Source organism: Lactuca saligna, chromosome 1, assembly GCF_052625555.1.
Source record: "Lactuca saligna cultivar CGN05327 chromosome 1, ASM5262555v1, whole genome shotgun sequence".
NCBI classification, from domain to species: Eukaryota; Viridiplantae; Streptophyta; class Magnoliopsida; order Asterales; family Asteraceae; genus Lactuca; species Lactuca saligna.
In genome coordinates, this window is record NC_136417.1 from 51,009,818 (window position 1) to 51,029,418 (window position 19,601).

General features: G+C 44.1%; 1 protein-coding gene across 1 annotated transcript; it reads left to right on the forward strand.

The window, feature by feature from the left end:
• The first annotated feature begins 1,375 nt into the window (after nucleotides 1-1,375).
• Nucleotides 1,376-3,478, forward strand: LOC145035937 (myb-related protein 1-like). The gene is made up of 7 exons (XM_078984435.1): nucleotides 1,376-1,496; nucleotides 1,595-1,799; nucleotides 1,897-1,973; nucleotides 2,065-2,125; nucleotides 2,215-2,299; nucleotides 2,541-2,610; nucleotides 2,705-3,478. The coding sequence occupies exons 2-7, from the start codon at nucleotides 1,595-1,597 to the stop codon at nucleotides 3,344-3,346; spliced, it is 1,140 nt and encodes a 379-aa protein (XP_078840561.1). The 5' UTR covers nucleotides 1,376-1,496; the 3' UTR covers nucleotides 3,347-3,478.
• The last annotated feature ends 16,123 nt before the right edge of the window (nucleotides 3,479-19,601 follow it).

The following is a 19,601-nucleotide window of genomic DNA, read 5'->3' on the forward strand; positions in this document are numbered from 1 at the left end:
TTTATTCTTTTTTTATCTAATGATAAAGATTGGTTCCTACATTATCACAAAAGATGTGGTTCTCGGTTTGAACTCAACCCTCTATGTTACCCCTGTTAGATCAATAGTGCTAAAATCTCCTATAATAAATGAAGGTTTTTATGCCACATGTCTTCTTCTCATTCATTTGGACATATGACATCTTTTAGAATTTTTAAAATTTATATTTTCCACTTGTCATTTTATTGTATTTTTTATTTTATTAAATTAAAATTACACATTTAATGTGTAAGGTAATATATATGTAAAATATTCATTAGAAAGAAGTTATATATGTAATGTATTCAATATATTAAAAATCTCATTAATTTTAATAATTCAATTTTTTTTTATTTTTTTTTATAAATTCAAAATTTTCAAATTGTTAAAATTTTAAATTTATTTTTTTTAATTAAACCCATGTAATACATGGATCGTACACCTAGTTTAAAATATAAAACAAAAAATATAAATTATAAGGAAGATGTGTGAAGAAGATTCATACCGGATGTGCTTCTTCTCATCAAATGCAGGTATGAAAGTACAGCCCATCATTTGCTATTTCATTTTTTTCAATGGGTCCCACAAGAGTTCAAACTCTTGGAGGCCGGCTGTCCTATAACAACCAAAGAATTGGAAGATTTTGGTTGAAGGGACCACTTACGTTTATCTGAAATACTGTGTAGGCTGAACAAGTACCAAACTTAAAAGGGACAAAAAGGAATGTGTTCTTATTCCATTCCTGCCCTCCATGCAGAAGCATCTCTCAGTTTTTCTACTTTTTTCGTGTATGTACCTATTCCATGTTGCAGATGCTTTAGTCAACATAATCTTCTTCCATTTCTTCTAAATTTAACTTCGGATTTATTTTACATCGTTATCTAATATCCTGTGTACGGAGACATGAAAGATAATCGTTATTAATACCAATGCAATGAAAATTGAGAAATCAACGATGATATAAATGTCTTTCAATTAGGTCCCAAGACAACAAAGATAGTGGTCAGAAAAATCATGGAATAAGGTTCTTTTTTACTTTACCACACTTATGGATCTATTCCGGTGCCCATTGTAAGGTGTTTATAGTTCTGTAGTGCAAAGGAATTAAATATTTCGACTTAGCATAATATTAAAAAGTGGGGTTGCAAAACAAAGTACTCAATGAAGAATACATGATGAAAGCGATTAAGCGAGTGAACTTACATGTTGCCACGAAGATTGGATGGGAATTTAGTGTTGTTCCCTCATTAAATCTATACAAGATTCTATGCTTCGCTTGGAAAGCACCCATCCCACCCCCACCCATTCCCCATTTGCTTATAAGGTGGGGATGAGAGCAGACCTCAGATAGGATAATATCATATTAAGATATAGAATCAAGACGCATATTTGAGAATACAGGAGAATCAAGTTTCATAACTGGAAGGGTGAGAAGGTCAAGATCAAGATCAAAACTAAAGAGACAATAGAGTATCCAGGTATCAAAAATTGAGTATGTTTGTTGTATGATATTGGGCAGTTTATACGTTGCTACTATGAAACTGATTACAATAATATTTCTTTTTTGGGTATAAAGATGTATAATCATCATCATCATCATCAAAGAAAGAACATCCATTGTACATCAAGAATGTCAATTACACCAGAAAGGCATCTGTTTCTTCAAGGTGGGGGCGATTCGGGACTTGTTTTATCAACAGATGCTAAACCTAGACTCAAATGGACACCAGACCTCCATGAACGCTTCATAGAAGCAGTCAACCAGCTTGGAGGAGCAGATAGTAAGCACAATATTCCTTAAATTTTTGGTTAAAAAAAAAAATATGAAATGAAATGAAAAGAGAAGCTTATTGAGTCTTTTCCTATATATTTTGTTAGAGGCTACTCCAAAATCAGTTTTGAAGCTAATGGGAATTCAAGGGCTTACTTTATACCACTTAAAGAGTCATCTCCAGGTACAACACATATCAAGAACATTTCATTTTATTACAATCATATTAACATGCTTTGCATGAATTTAAAGTAATTATCTTTTTTGATTGGCAGAAGTACAGGCTCAGTAAAAATCAATATCGGCAAACTAATGGTGGTGGCACAAATAAAGTTGGTAAGAAATCCAAGAATGCATTTTAAGATGTTTTGTGACAATTTGTTAATAAACGCACATTTAATCATAAAAGAAAATTTTGGTTGTAGATATGGTCACACCGGTAGGAGATGCCATTGGTGAAACAAATGGACCCCACATGAGCAGTTCAAGTGTTTGCCCTCAAACATACAAGTAGGAGACATGTATTCAGATGTACATGGAAAGGGAAGTGATTTGGACACAACACTTTTATCCATAAACAACAATGATATGCTTTTTATGCATACTCTACAAACTGAATAAAACATAAAACATAAACTGTTGTGTATGAATAAAAAGTGTTGTGTACAAATCACTTTCCCAAAAAATTTCTTTTTTTTGAACAACGGTTTACCCCTCAAATCCTTATTCTAATGATATCAATATCGGTCAGAAACTTGCAGATAAGTGAAGCAATACAGATGCAAATTGAAGTTCAAAAAAGGCTACATGAGCAACTTGAGGTACAAAACCAGATTCTAAAATGTACAAGCGTTTATTGTTGGTTTGTTTTTTATTCTTTTCAAAGTATGAACATATTCTTTTAATAAAAAATAGGTACAGAGACATTTACAGCTACGAATAGAAGCACAAGGGAAATACTTACAAGCGGTTCTTGAAAAAGCACAAGAGACTCTTGGAAGGCAAAACTTAGGTACAGCAGGACTAGAGGCTACAAAAGTTCAGCTATCTGAATTGGTCTCCAAAGTATCCACTCAGTGCCTAAATTCTGCATTTTCGGGAATTAAAGATTTGTCAACGCAGAGAAATCATCCAACAGATTATTCAATAGACAGTTGCTTGACTTACTATGAAGGACAACAAAATGAACAAGAGATGATGGGGTTGACCCCTTCAAAGTCAAAAAAGGTTGACATTGAGCCACAAAATGCATGGTGTGAAGAAACGAAAAGACACAAAAAGTTTGATCTGTCGATGAGTGTAGGAGGATTCAACAACAATGAATGGAACACCAGTAGAAGATACACCGACGAAAAATTCATGGATGGGGATGAGGAAGCCATTTTCATGGATCAAATCACAAAAACAAAGACAGATTCGGTGAGGCTAGAGAACATGGAGATGTCTCAAAAGTTTCAGTTGACTTATTTTGAACAGAAACTTGATCTTAATGCCCATGATGAGAACGATGCAGCTTCAAGTCACAAGCAGTTCGATCTGAATGGACTTGGTTGGTGATAACAAGGTTTAATTTTGAATGCAGAATGATTTTTTCTCATTAATGACAGTATCTTGCTGATCCGATGAATACCTGATAAGTGATAAAATCACAACAAATGGCAAGCAGTATCTCAGCCCATGAGTAGAGATGGCAATGGAGCTGACATGAATCCTCGCCCTCATCCCTGCCTGGGAATATAAATGCATCCCCATCCCCATATCCAATGGGAAACAGGGATCGCAGTGGATAATCGGGGATTTTTCCCCATTAGATTTTCCATGGGAACTCAACAACCCGGTTGGAAATGCATGCATTTTCCATCTTGTAAAAAGTACAAATCTTGTTTTAATATAATTTTTTGTAAAGATGAAAACAGCTATTAAATAGATCATTTTAGCTTCCAAATCGAAATGAATTGAAACCATATCTTTCCATGACATATTGGGTATTTTTCATGTTGACAAACGCATATAAAGATATGCATCGTTATGTCAAAAGATTACAAACTTAATCTTATCAAACCAATCAACTAATCATCTCAAGGGTGGTTAGCCACCAATCTAATCTTTTTTGGAGCAACTCATGGAATGAAGAATAGAATAAGCATAGTTATCAAATCGAATAATCATCATAAAACAAAACATCAAATTAATGGTGTTCTAATGTTCTTAACAAATAAAGTAGTAGAATGAGAGTTGAAGCCCTGATCAGGAATCAACATATAAGTTTGCTGATGTACAAGTAGATGAGAAACCTCCTAAAAACATAAAGTGAAATAAATGCATCGTCTCCCCTATGGTAAGACGGATATAGTTGCTGGTACAGAGTAAAATGTCAGCTGCTGATGAACTCCATATTGTCTAAATGTTCATCAATATTTGCTATGATCCGTAGTTAGATCTTATCATTGGATGTCAAATGATTAGCTAGTGCAATAACCAATTTTTTTAAGCACAAATTCTTTCATTTTTCAGCTTCAAGAAGTATATTAACCATTGATTGTCTGATAGCTCCTCAAGTCACTACTAGAAATGCATTGCATGTCATAAAAATGTCCAGAAGATGAAATTCAAATGTGTGTCATTAAAGTCTGAGTCATAAATGAAGAAGGCATGCATTTGTTTGTCATAAATTATGACACGCATTTTCGACATGCATTTACGACACGACACACAATTTGCATGTCTTAATTTTTAGTATTTTAAATAATTATATATTTTTATATATTTACTAATTTTCAAACTAAATGACAAATAAATTCTCATAATACGAAATAAAATACTTATACATAAAACAATCTATTTTACACAATAACGTTATATATCAAACAAGTTATCAAAAATATTTTAGACAACATATGTCAAATACTGACAAAAATTTCAAAGTTAAGAAAATATTGATTTCCGATACAAAATATCACCAGAAAACAAAGGTTGCAACAAAAGAGCACCATTTCACGAAATCCATCATAATCTAAACCGGTGTACTTAACTTTGCCGTCCCTATAAAGAGGGAATAACATGTAAAAGTGTGTGACCTATATAGAAAAAAAATTGTAAAAAAGTTGACAGCGTATATACCATCCATCAATATGGCACGACAGATATGTTATATTCGTAAATGACTATATAGGGCCACCCATTCCTTTCTCCTCCGCCACCATCCCCACCACCACTACCACCACCTCTTATACCAGCTGACCCCACCACCGTCACCTCCGTCACTTATACCACCGCCACCTCTTTTGCTACCAATTGTCATAATTATTTATGATTACTCTGTGAACATACGTATATGTATAATCATTTATGATTAGACATATACGTATAAACATGCACAATCATGTATGATTATACCTCTCTGCCATATAATCAGTTATTATTAGGCATACCCTGTTGCTGCTAGTACGCTGGAGCGCTAGGGCGGCAAATTGGGAATATGTGGCTAATGTTGAATCTCAAGATCTCTACTTTTTTTAACCTCAAGTGAACCGTCTCATATATATATATATATATATATATATATATATATATATATATATATATAACAGGTTAATACAATGCAACAACGTCCTATACACATTGACATATAACTAGTGTAACACCCCGAAATCGCAAGAGTAGAGTTGAAGGGCTGAAAGTGTAAGTTTTAGAGGGGTGACTCGGCGAGTCCATGGATGGACTCGGCGAGTCAGGTCGCAGTTGGGTCGCGTGGCTAGTGGCCTACTCGGCGAGTCCCAAAGGTGGACTCGGCGAGTAGGTGCTGTGTGAAGAAAACCCTAATTTCCGGGGTTGAGCCCTATATAAAGAACATTATACCCCTCCACAGCCTCTCTTATTCCCCCCCTTGAGTTCCAGAAACCCTTATCTCGTGGAGAAGAGCATTGGTGGAGCAAATTGGAGCTTGGAGAGGTGTTGCTTGGAGAAATCTTGAAGGAGAAGTGGTTTGGATCAAAGGGCTTTGATTGGATTCGTGTTTAGCTGTTATTGAGGCATCTTTTGGAGGTAATATCTTCGTCCTTAAGCTGTGCATTCCTAGTTTCTTCATTTGGGGTTGTGTGGGATGCTTGGTTGTGTGACATTTTGGTGTTGGAGGATGGATCTGAGGTTGCTACCTCAGATCTGAAGTGGAGAAGTCTCTGAGTGCATTAAAGTCCCAACCTTTGTGCTATGAATGAAGCTGTCATGTCCCAAACCTTGGTTTTAAGGTGAAAATGGCTTAGATCTCATTAGATTCATGTAAAGTTTGCCACTTTACGTGATGGATGGATTGTAGGAGGTTGGATCTATGTTTTGGATCAATTGCATGGCCTGAGATGCTTCTGTATGGATTCAGACCGGTGGAACTCGGCGAGTCACATGGGTGGACTCGACGAGTTGCTTGAAGATGGCCTTGAACTCGACGAGTTGGAAGAACAACTCGGCGAGTAGGTTGAAGATGGCCTTGGACTCGACGAGTCCAGTTGGACTCGGCGAGTCTTGTCGAGGAAGTCCCAATATTTCTGGTTGAGTCGATGAATCGGTGAGTCGAGGGACGACTCGGTGAGTTGGGTGCAAGTGGACTCAAAGTTGTTGCACTCGGCGAGTCTTGGGGTGACTCGGCGAGTTGGGTCGCTAAGTGAGGGAAGTTCTGAGCATAAGAACTCGGCGAGTCATCGGGTTGACTCGGCGAGTAGGGTCTGTCAGGAGTTGACTTTGACTTGTCCAGGGTTGACCAGTTGTCTCCCAGGGGTATTTTGGTAATTATGGGTATTTATTGGGTTATTGTTTGATGTTCAGTGAAGGAGTTGTGTCAGAGTTCGGAGCAGCGGGATCTTATCTTTTCAGCCGTCAGTTTCGAGGTGAGCTATCCTCACTATATCAACAGGGTCGAAGGCACCAAGGCCGGCCCTTTATTGTATTGAGATTCAGTTACGTTTATCATGTTATTGTTGGTTGTGTCTGCATCCTGGTAGTTAGGATGATACATGCTAGGGGACCTTGTTAAGGTCAGTTCTCGATATGCAGAGTAATGCTATGCTAGTGAACGGGTAGGTCGGTAGCCCGGTTAGAGTAATGATATGCTATGTGATCTGTTTACTCGGTTTGTTGATTATGACTGTTATATGACTGTATGTTTTGTGCACATGGTTGTTTGGACTAGAGATAGGTTGAGGCGGGTCCTGCTTTGTGCTGTAGGCCAAGATACCCAGGGCGGACCGGTTGTTCCGAAGGCCCAGCGAGCGGTCCGGATAGGCTGTAGGCCCCACGAGGACGGACCAGACGTGCCGAGGCTCGGAGAGTGGACCAGGCCGACTGAAGGCCCGATGCGGGCGGACCAGTCACACTGTAGACTCAGAGAGTGGACCAGGTGGGTTGAAGGCCCAATGCGGGCGGACCAACCCCACTGTAGACTCAGAGAGTGGACCAAGTGGGTTGAAGGCCCAATGCGGGCGGACCAACCCCACTGTAGACTCGGAGGACATGACTAGACCCGGAGGATGGATCCGACGGACTGAAGGCCTGATACGGCGGACCAGTCACGGTAGACCCGATATGCATGATTGTTCTATGATCTGTTTTGTTATGTATGCTTTATATGTTTTGGACCGGAAGGTCACGGCCTGGAAAGGCGTATGCGTGGTTGGTATTTTGGGGGTATCTCACTAAGCTTTCGGGCTTACAGTTGTGGTTTAATGTTTTTCAGGTTCTTCAGTAGACTGTGGCAAGGCGAAGGCGCGATCGTACTGTTCCTCATGAATTTGTAACAACGTGATTCTGGGAATACTTAAATGAATTGTATTGAAAACCTTTTTGTGAACATTTTAATGAAAATCGGGTTGCTTTGAAAATTTTTAAATTGGTTGTGTTTTCCGGACGTTACAAGTTGGTATCAGAGCCTTGGTTTGAGTGAATTGGAGGAACACTTGTGTGACTCCAGTCTCAAATCGAGGAGAGTTTTCAAAAAGAGAAATTAAAATGGTTTTCAAAACAAGTAAAGGAGGACGCGGAGGTACGATCAGCCGGAGCCAGTAAGTAACCCCAAAATATCATACATGGCAATTGTTTTATTGAGCTTTGATAGAACAGCATGCTAGAGTTAGGCTAGGGATCTTCAGGATTTATTGATGAGTTGCCTGATTTATGATGCCTGCTAGCCTAGGGTTCCTTGTGGGAGATTTCTAGTGTTCCTCTAGTGGTGAGGATAGAGCGTTGCTATGTGTGTCGCTAGGGTGTTGTGGGAGTACTTCATACAAATATGGGTTGGTGTGGAAGGTAGTATGGGCCCGTACTACTGAAAGCACGGACTCATACGCGTATCAGGGAAACCACGACCTCTAGGGTTGGGATGAGAGCCGGTTCCCGGGATAGTGGATTATGTCTGAGAATTGGTGTTTTATTTTCAGTATGGAGATTTCAGGGCACGCTGGGAGTGGATCCGGGTCAGGATCAGGAGCCGGAGAGGGAATTCAGGGTGGGCCTGTACAGCCAGAGGTTGTCAGTCAGATGAGCACGCACGAGTTGGATGCGAGGATTCGCGAGATTCTGCATGATGAGGTTGCCGCATTGATTCGGGCTGAGCTGCCAGAGTTGTTTGGGTCGATCAAGACCGCCATGGTGGAGTATTTTGATGAGCGTTATGCGGCTCTCACGGAGACGGCTGCCGCGGCGGATACCGCAGCAGTAGCGGCGGCAGGGGGAGGAGCCAGTAGAGGTTTTCAGTATCGGGACTTCGATAATACGAAGCCTCCCACTTTTGATGGAGTTCAGGATCCGATCGTTTCTATGAGGTGGTTATCAGATGTGGAGGGATGTTTCTTCACGTGTTCATGCCCTGCTGATCAGAGGGTGAGGTGTGCTTTGAACCTGTTGAGGCTCGGAGCAAAGGATTGGTGGAGATTGACCACAGGATCGTACTCGGATGCGCAGAGGGCTGCAATTTCATGGGATCGGTTCAGGGAGATGTTCAGTACTCGTTATGTTCCACAGGTCGAGAGGGAGAGGTTGGCTCAGGAGTTCTTGGAGCTGAAACAGGATTCGGAATCGGTGACGGAAATCACCAGGATGTTTACTGAGCGGGCGATGTTTTGCCCTGAGTTCGCTTCGGAGCAGGCCCAGATGTCCCGATATCTGAGCATGCTAAAGAGGGATATCAGACAGTTTGTGTCTGCGCAGAGGTGCGAGACTTTGCTAGAGTTGCAGGAGGCCGCCAGGCAGCGTGAGTTAGAGATTGAGTTACAGATGCGTGAGCTGAGGCAAGCTCCGGTTCAGTCGCAGCCGGCGACGAAACGGTCTAAGACCGTCGATTTCAGGATGGGAGATCAGGGTGACCACGTCTGTGGTAAGTGTGGAAGGGGTCATGCCGGGGTTTGTCGGTCCGGTGGAGCATGCCGCAAGTGCGGGAAGGAGGGACACTATGCGAGGGATTGTCGGCAGTCGGTGCCGGTTCGGGATTTGAGGATATGCTATCATTGTCATCAGGTTGGACATTTGAAGGTCAACTGTCCACAGATTGCCGCAGGATCGGTGCAAGCTCCAGCACCGGCTACGTTGAGGATCACAGGTGGAGGTCAGGGTGGAGCGGAGCCCCCAAGGGCTTAGGGTTGTGTTTTTCAGCTTGCTGCTGTGGGTATGTTTCTTTCTGATGTTTTGTTTATTTATGATTGTTGTGGAGTATTGTTATCTGCTAGTTTCGTTGGTTGGCTATGGAAATTGCGTTTCGGGTTTCTTGTGGTATTCGTTGTTCCTTGAGGGATTGGCGAGTTGTGATCAAGATTTTGTTTTAGTATCGTGTGTTCCCTGAGGGATCGTTATGGTTATGGGATTGTACTTCGAGCCATCATTGATTATCTTTGTGAAGATTGGTGGCGGATGCGGCGTTAGTTTGGAGGCTAGTTGGCTTCTGCAATCTGAGGAATGGAAAGATGAAGATTGAGTCGCTTTCGAGCGGGTTGTACAGCGTGGGAGCATGATTTGTATGAAAGCTGTCGGTACTGGTGAAACGCACTGGAGTGCATGTGTTGATTCCTGCGAGGTGCTTTGGGAGATCGGTGATGGCGGCCGGTGATTTTCTGTCAGTGTCTTAAGTGGGGGAGAATTGGAAATTCTCCGGATGATCGTTGGGCGTGGAAGGTTGTTTAGCCGCTTGGAGAATTCGGCGGTATTTCTATCAGATGAGAGCAGGCTCGTATGGGTGAGCAATAGGCGTGCGGGGCGAAATACAGACCTAGAGCAGTTGATTGAGGAAGGCATGGGGGCAGGCCGGGATCGAGTATGTAAGATGGAGGTAGAGTTCGGAACCCCTAGAGGGCTAGAACGGTATGCACGGGAGGATTTCCCGAAGAGATAGTTAGGAATGATGATTGATTGTGGAGCGGTCCGGATAGACTAAAGGCCGGTAGGCGTACCAGTCAGGCCGAAGGCTCGGAGGACGGTCCAGTCAGGTTGGCTGAAGGTTCTGAGAGTGGTCCAGTTTGGCTGAAGGCCCGGGGAGGCGGTCCAGTCATGCTGAAGACTCTGCAGGTATTGTTAGATCGGTTAAAGGTTATGGGTTGCGTATGTCGCAATGGGATTACATTGGGAGGTCTGGCCCAGGCTAGCGATCTTGAGCGGTAAAGGTAGTGCATGGGCTTGAGAGTCCTTGTGATGAGAGGCAGAGTAGCGGTAATGCATGGATGTTGAGTGCGCTGTAAGGAGGTAATGTGGCGTAGGATGAGCACCAGGGTGCCTGTCATGGTGAGCGGGCAGACGAGTGGTTTCCTTGGCAAGGTAAGAGGGAGGAATGAAACTCCGGTAAGGGAGAGCGAATTCACGGAAGTGAAAGCGGCAATGTGGAGTTGCGATCACTGTGGTCCGTCGATGGTCTTTGAGTAGTGTGTGCGGCGGCGGAATATAAGCTTATTCGACTCGATATGTTGCTTTGGGCGCAGAGGGAATATCGCGACGTGGAGTCAGGGAGAGGAGTTCGGAAGGGATGCAGAGCAAGAGTCTTGGACTCTCAGTGAGATCATGATCAGGGTTCTGGGTATGTATCAGTGGTTTATCCTGGAAGGATGATGAGGATATCGTCTGTATGTCAGGTTATCCGCACCTGAGGGTGCTAGAGCTAGATCGGCATGTATGTGTGATTGCGATAGGAGAACTCGGGGGAGTTGCTCCGAAATGGAAGAATGGGTCTTTCGGTCGTCATGGTAAGGGTAGAGTGGGATTCGGATCGGGAATCCGGGGGTTCGTGGCTCTATAGCCATGTGAGTCAAGTGGAAGATGAGAATTGGAGCAGTAAGGCATCATGGGTAATTCTCGGTTGTTGAGTGTGGTTATCGGAGGGTATAGTGGGTGCCGGTTTGAGTAGGTGGTGGGAACACCGTATGGAAGGAGAAAGTGAACTTCTGGTTCAATGGTTGTACTTTGAGGGTGTAACATCCCGAAATATCAAGAGTAAAGCTGAAGGGCTAAAAGAGTAATTTGGGAAAGAGCGACTCGGCGAGTCCATGGGTGGACTCGGCGAGTAGAGTCGCGACTTGGTCGCGTGTTAAGTGGCCGACTCGGCGAGTCAGTGTATTGGACTCGGCGAGTAGGCGCTGAGTGGAGAAAACCCTAATTCTCGGGGTTGAGCCTTATATAATGATCCTTATGTCTTCCTCCCAGCCTCTTTATCACCCCTTGAGCCCCAGAAAACCCTAAATCGCGGAGAAGCACCATTGTTGAGTGGATTGGAGCTTGGAGAAGTAATGGTTGAAGGAATTTTGGGAAGATTGAAGGCTTGGAGCAAGGGGCTTTGCTTGGATTCGAATTGCATTGCAGTTGGGGCATCACTTAGAGGTAATATCTCGTTTTGACCTGTTGATTATGTTGTTTCTTCATTTTGGGGTTTGTGAGAAATTGTCTATGGATGAAATGGGAAGTCTAGAGGTTAGATCTGAGGTTGCTACCTCAGATCTGGAAGGGAGAAGAATCAGAGAGCATGAAAGTCCCTGTGTTGGAGTGTTTAGTGAAGCTTGCATGTCCCAAACCCTAGCCCCAATGTGCAAACGGCTTAGATCTCTTTGGATTCACGTAAAGTTTGCCACTTTACGTGATGGATGAGTGGTAGGAGGCTAGATCTATGTCTTGGAGCAGTTGCATGGCCTGGAATGCTTCGGAATGGTTTCAGAACGGTGGAACTCGGCGAGTCACATGGGTGTACTCGACGAGTTGGATAAAGATGGCCTGGAACTCGGCGAGTTGTATGAACAACTCGGCGAGTAGGTTGAAGATAGCCGTAGACTCGGCGAGTCTGTTCTTGGACTCGACGAGTCTTGACGAAGAGTCCCAAATATTTCCTGGTTGAGTCGAGAATCGGTGAGTCAAGGGATGACTCGGTGAGTTGGGTGTGAGTGGACTCAGAGTTGTGGGACTCGGCGAGTCTCGTGGTGACTCGACGAGTTGAGTTGCAATATGGGGAAGTTCTGATTATGGGAACTCGACGAGTCACAGGGTTGACTCGGCGAGTAGAGTCAGTCAAGGGTTGACCTAGACTGAGGACTTTGATTTCGACCAAGGGTTGGCCGTTGAGTTTTAGGGTTTGGACAGCGATGTGGCCTTTGGGCCAAGAGAGAGGTAAAATAGTCTTTTACCCATAAGAGAGCGTTATGAGAGGATTTATTCTAGCCTCGAGGGTTATATTCATGAGAGTATTTGCCTTACGTGTTAGGCAGTGGCGAGTTCGAGATTCAAGTGTGGGGATATCTGCTTTCTGCTTGCCAGGTGAGTCTTCTCACTATACTTTACCTTGAGTAGGTAACCAGAGTTATGTGTTCAGAGTATTTGTATGCTATATGTACGTGATGTGTTGTACTGCATTATTTCTACGTGATTTATGCTGTGCATGTTTATAGAGTTGGAACCGGAAGGTTCCCAGAGTTAGAACCTGAGGGTTCACAGAGTTTGGGTGCACGGACCCATAGAGTTATAGCCTCGAGTGGCTAATATGTGACATGTGTGGTATTTTGGGGAACTCACTAAGCTCCGTGCTTACAGTGTTTTGTTTGATGTTTTTCAGGTTTCTTTCAGTATCACGGGACGGCACCGGCTTGATTGTACACACCAGAGAAAGAGTCATATTTTGGAGGATCCTGGTTTTCTATGCAAGTGAAAATGGAGTTATGTTTTGTAAATTGACTATGAATAAGATTTTAAACAAGTGTTTCTAAGAGTAAAATGATTATTTTAAATAAAAAAAAAAAAAAAATTTGTCTTGAAATTTACGGTGTTACAAGTTGGTATCAGAGCCTTGGTTTGAGGGATTCGGATGCGCCTTCGGGTAAATCTGGACTCAAACTGAGGAAGTACGAAAAGTTTTTAAAGAAATAATTTTCTAAAAGTGAATAAGAGTTCAAAGAGAAAGCAAGAAGGAGCAGTGTGTACAATCAGCCAGAGCCCGAACGGTGATTTCCCAAAATACCCTTATTTTGTGTTACGAGATATGTATGATGCACTTTATGAGATATTATCGCATGCTAGAGACAGGCTAGGTATTTCATATGTTAGGACTAGAGTGGCCTGATTTGTGATGCCTTAGCCTAGGACTCATTGTTATATGTGTTATGTTTTAAGTATGTGATGAGTGAGAGTATCCAGTTAGAACCCATGAGGGGTAGAGTTACAGAGTTCGGTGGTACTTTCGAGGATGAGCTGAGAAGGTGGAGTTATCACAGAGAGGGAGTCCTATGTATCCTTCGATGCTCGAATGCTGCTTGCTTTGTGCTTTGTGGAACTCTCGATGATGGGAGTCAGCTACCAAGTGAATATGACGATATTCAGGAGATAGATGGCTGGCATCATTAGGAGCTCTTCAGCAGCTGATAGCAAAGAAGCGGGAGGACGACGGAAGAGCCTAGGGAATAAACCTATCCAGATGAGTGCGCTTGTAGAATAGAGAATTTTGCGGGGGAGCGAGCACGCGTGATGGGATTGGTGAAGGAGCAGGTCGAGCAGCTATTTAGAAGCTCTGGGATGGTCCGTGTGGAAAGTATGGGTAGATGTGGCAGGTAGTATGGGCCCGTACTACTGAAAGCAGAGGACCCATACTTGATACAGGGAGTATTCTGAAGGTTCTAAAGAGCAGATTGAGGAGCAATGTCATGGTTTGCGTACCATACATCAGAGCGGATCGAGGAGTGGTGTTATGGTTCGGGTACCATACATCAGGGCAGATTGAGGAGTGATGTTATGGTTCGGGTACCATACATCAGAGCAGATTGAGGAGCGATGTCATGGTTTGCGTACCATACATCAGAGAGGATCGAGGAGTGATGTTATGGTTCGGGTACCATACATCAGGGCGGATCGAGGAGTGATGTTATGGTTCGGGTACCATACATCAGGGCAGATTGAGGAGTGATGTTATGGTTTGGGTACCATACATCAGAGCAGATTGAGGAGTGATGTTATGGTCCAGGTACCATACATCGGAGCGGATTGGGGAGTGATGTCATGGTTAGGGTACCATACATCGGGACATATTGAGAAGAGATGTCGTGGAAGGAGTACCATGGTTCGTAATGAATGATGTTTGTGGTTCTCCGGTTATTCGGTCACGAGTAAGTTCGAAGAGGCGTCCCTTAAGAGGGAGATCGAGAGTCCCTCAAGAGTATTCTAGTAAGGAGTCAGTGGAAGGGAGAATTTCGATCTGAGTTGAGTGATCAGTCGATTAAAGAGATGTCACCTCCTATGATCGGGGAGGTACTAATTATGTAAGTGTGAGAATATGAGAAGCATGATGTTTTGGTTTTGGGTTTAGGGGTAAACCCTGCAGGTCGTCATTGATGATGATTTCCCCCCCCCCCCCCCAGAGTATCAGGTAACATGTGTGCCGCGAGGCAGTGATCTATCATGAGCAGATAGTCAGTTGGGACTAAGATAGTCGAGGGCCACACTATACCTAATTGAGTATAGTCGGGTGTATGGTAGTGGTATCAGTGGGGAGTTCAGTCGAGTTTAGTGGTGCAGAGAGTTTTCTATCCATGGGGTGTTGTATATGGGAGTGGGTCCTTGTTCGTGGGATGATCCCGGTGTTGGAGCGTTGGTTAATGAGTTGAGGTGAGGGGTACAATGATTTTATGGTTCAGTCTATGAGCCAGGGATGTTATCGAGCAGTTGAGTTGTTTGGTACTAAATTAGTACGAGATTTGGAACGACTAGAGGCAGACGTGACGAGAAGTTCTTGAGGAGTTCATCAGAGGTTCAGAGTATATGAGGTCGATTCATTTCCTTAATGGGGGATTATCGGGCATTGTGTAGCACTTTCCAGGGGCAGGTGCGATTTTGCTGGAGAATATAGTTATGGGTTAGTTGCATGCTATTTGGTGATGGTTCGATCCCTAAGTGGGGGAGAACCGGGTGCTGTATGTAAGAAAGCAGAGATTTGTCAAGAGCAGTTATAAGTGGAGTATAGAGATATGAGGTAAGAAATCATGAGACTAGAGATGTCGGTGATCGAGGAAAGGGGTCAGAGTGAGTTAACGCGGGAGGTACTTGTTTGAGAAGGATGAATGTCTCCACGACAGGTGTTTATTAGTCAGGAATCTGGTATTGGTCAGTGTTGGGGCAAGTAGATAAAGAATGATTGGGCAGCCAACTCCCGGGTCGGTATGCGTATCCTTGTTTGGGTTTTGAGTGGCAGGAAAAAGGGTTTCGGAGAATTATCAGCGTATTTCGTAGCGTTAGCGTTTCTTCGTATTGCAGTTGGGAAATTGAATACACCGAAGTTGCAACTTGGGAAAAATGAAGATCTAGTTATGGGGTTCAGAGGGAATGTATTATTGCATCTATATGGTGCTTGGGGCAGGAAACCTGTGGTTGTGGCAGGATCTTGTGATGATCGGTGGGGGTGTTCCGAGGTATCCGGGTATTGATATCCTTATTTCGAAGTTATTCGTGAATCTTGAGTTGAGACGACTTGTGGTATATCAGGTATCTATGGAACTAGTGATAGCCCTTCGAGTATGGGCATCCAGGGAGATTACTTGGGAAAGTGGATCTTCGCAAGGGTGGGCATCTGTTATGACGATTGCCTCCAGAGTCTGTGATGAATATTCGAGACGAGTATGGGTAGCCGCCTATGATAGTCTGTGGAGCACGAGCTAGTGGAGTCAGAGGGTGTTGTGATACTGCGGAGAGCCGTAGTACTCACTAGTAAGAGGGTGTTGTGATACTGCGGGGAGCCGTAGTACTCACTAGTAAGAGGGTATTGTGATACTGCGGAGAGCCGTAGTACTCACTAGTCAGAGGGTGTTGTGATACTGCGGGGAGCCGTAGTACTCACTAGTCAGAGGGTGTTGTGATACTGCGGGGAGCCGTAGTACTCACTAGTCAGAGGGTGTTGTGATACTGCGGGGAGCCGTAGTACTCACTAGTCAGAGGGTGTTGTGATACTGCGGGGAGCCGTAGTACTCACTAGTCATAGGGTGTTGTGATACCGCGGGGAGTCGTAGTGCTCTCTAGATGGCAAGAGAGTGTGATGATGGAATGTTCTCTGATCAGCGTATGATGTGGAAGAGTTTTGGGCTTGAGTAGCCCTAGTATTGAGTTTTTGGAGCCTGGATGTTGGACCGGGGGCGAGACTGGGGTCCCCGTCTCTGTCGGGGAATGTGGTGAGATGGCAAGGGATATGCGCAGCAGAAACCAGAGAATCAGGGTGGAGACGATCCTCGGTTGGATTATACTTTCTTGCATAAGGAAAAGAGAATTTCGTGACTTGCGTGTCACGGGGTCGGGATAGTGGTCACGGGGAGGAAGTTAGTGGGATATTTGGATCATGATTTGGGTGACCTTTGGAGGCTCAGCTGTGGAGTCAAAAGCTGACCTGGTGCTTAGTCTCGAAGAGGGATATGTGATGAGCTAGAGCTTATCCTGATGATGTCGGAGGACACCTCAGAGGGGGTGAACGATTCAGACGCTCAAAGACATGCTTCGGGCATGTGTATTAGATTTCGGAGGGTGTTGCGGCACGTATTTATCCTTGGTTGAGTTATCCCATTCAACAGCCATCTTTAGTGCATTGGTATGCCACCCTTTGTGCTGTTGTATGGGAGGAAGTGTTGGATCCTCATTTACTGGGGAAAGTGTTGATTCGCGGAAGTGAAAGTTGTAGTGAGAATGGATGATTTGGAGTATGGTGGTCGAACACTGTGTCTGTGACAGTGGTATGGAATGATATCATGATGGGATGTCTGCTGAGGACGCGGAAGGATTCCGCGGGTGAAGAGCCAAGAGTCTCAGGATGGACGCAGGGATAGAGTCTGGGACTCCCAACTTGATTCTGATCAAGGGCTGTGTGCGTAGTGTTGGTTTCTCCTGGGAATGTTAGAGATGTCCTCAGTGCGACGGGTTCTCCTAACCCGAGAGTGCGAAGGTTGGTGCCGCTTGGGTGCTTGATTGCAAGAAGAGGACTCATGAGAATTGCTCTGGGATTGAAAAGTGGGCCTTTCTGTCGTCACGGATTGGATAGAATGGGAATCGGATCGGGGATCCGATGGTTCATGGCTTCTAACCCTTATGGGTCGAGTGATTGTTGAGATTTGGGTCAGTGATGTTTCATGGGTAATTCTCGAATCGTTGAGTGTGATTATTAGAGGGTGCATCTGATGCCCGGTTTGAGACAATGGTCAGGACACCGTAAGGTAAGGGAAAGTGCGTTCGAGTTTCGATGGGTATGCCTTGTGAGATCTGGTCCGATTAAGGCCAGGTGGCACGATGTGGGAGTAATTCTGGAGTTGAGTTACTGTAGGCTTCGAGGGCGAAGCCTAATTTAAGTGGGGGAGAATTGTAACATCCCGAAATATCAAGAGTAAAGCTGAAGGGCTAAAAGAGTAATTTGGGAAAGAGCGACTCGGCGAGTCCATGGGTGGACTCGGCGAGTAGAGTCGCGACTTGGTCGCGTGTTAAGTGGCCGACTCGGCGAGTCAGTGTATTGGACTCGGCGAGTAGGCGCTGAGTGGAGAAAACCCTAATTCTCGGGGTTGAGCCTTATATAATGATCCTTATGTCTTCCTCCCAGCCTCTTTATCACCCCTTGAGCCCCAGAAAACCCTAAATCGCGGAGAAGCACCATTGTTGAGTGGATTGGAGCTTGGAGAAGTAATGGTTGAAGGAATTTTGGGAAGATTGAAGGCTTGGAGCAAGGGGCTTTGCTTGGATTCGAATTGCATTGCAGTTGGGGCATCACTTAGAGGTAATATCTCGTTTTGACCTGTTGATTATGTTGTTTCTTCATTTTGGGGTTTGTGAGAAATTGTCTATGGATGAAATGGGAAGTCTAGAGGTTAGATCTGAGGTTGCTACCTCAGATCTGGAAGGGAGAAGAATCAGAGAGCATGAAAGTCCCTGTGTTGGAGTGTTTAGTGAAGCTTGCATGTCCCAAACCCTAGCCCCAATGTGCAAACGGCTTAGATCTCTTTGGATTCACGTAAAGTTTGCCACTTTACGTGATGGATGAGTGGTAGGAGGCTAGATCTATGTCTTGGAGCAGTTGCATGGCCTGGAATGCTTCGGAATGGTTTCAGAACGGTGGAACTCGGCGAGTCACATGGGTGTACTCGACGAGTTGGATAAAGATGGCCTGGAACTCGGCGAGTTGTATGAACAACTCGGCGAGTAGGTTGAAGATAGCCGTAGACTCGGAGAGTCTGTTCTTGGACTCGACGAGTCTTGACGAAGAGTCCCAAATATTTCCTGGTTGAGTCGAGAATCGGTGAGTCAAGGGATGACTCGGTGAGTTGGGTGTGAGTGGACTCAGAGTTGTGGGACTCGGCGAGTCTCGTGGTGACTCGACGAGTTGAGTTGCAATATGGGGAAGTTCTGATTATGGGAACTCGACGAGTCACAGGGTTGACTCGGCGAGTAGAGTCAGTCAAGGGTTGACCTAGACTGAGGACTTTGATTTCGACCAAGGGTTGGCCGTTGAGTTTTAGGGTTTGGACAGCGATGTGGCCTTTGGGCCAAGAGAGAGGTAAAATAGTCTTTTACCCATAAGAGAGCATTATGAGAGGATTTATTCTAGCCTCGAGGGTTATATTCATGAGAGTATTTGCCTTACGTGTTAGGAAGTGGCGAGTTCGAGATTCAAGTGTGGGGATATCTGCTTTCTGCTTGCCAGGTGAGTCTTCTCACTATACTTTACCTTGAGTAGGTAACCAGAGTTATGTGTTCAGAGTATTTGTATGCTATATGTACGTGATGTGTTGTACTGCATTATTTCTACGTGATTTATGCTGTGCATGTTTATAGAGTTGGAACCGGAAGGTTCCCAGAGTTAGAACCTGAGGGTTCACAGAGTTTGGGTGCACGGACCCATAGAGTTATAGCCTCGAGTGGCTAATATGTGACATGTGTGGTATTTTGGGGAACTCACTAAGCTTCGTGCTTACAGTGTTTTGTTTGATGTTTTTCAGGTTTCTTTCAGTATCACGGGACGGCACCGGCTTGATTGTACACACCAGAGAAAGAGTCATATTTTGGAGGATCCTGGTTTTCTATGCAAGTGAAAATGGAGTTATGTTTTGTAAATTGACTATGAATAAGATTTTAAACAAGTGTTTCTAAGAGTAAAATGATTATTTTAAATAAAAAAAAAAAAAAATTTGTCTTGAAATTTACGGTGTTACAGAGGGGCTTGGTGCGGTCAAGGTCAAGTGGCGCATAGTGGGAAGTAAATTGAAGACGAGATGCCGAAGGCTTCGAGGGCGAAGCCTAATTTAAGTGGGGGAGAGTTGTAACATCCCGAAATCGCAAGAGTAGAGTTGAAGGGCTGAAA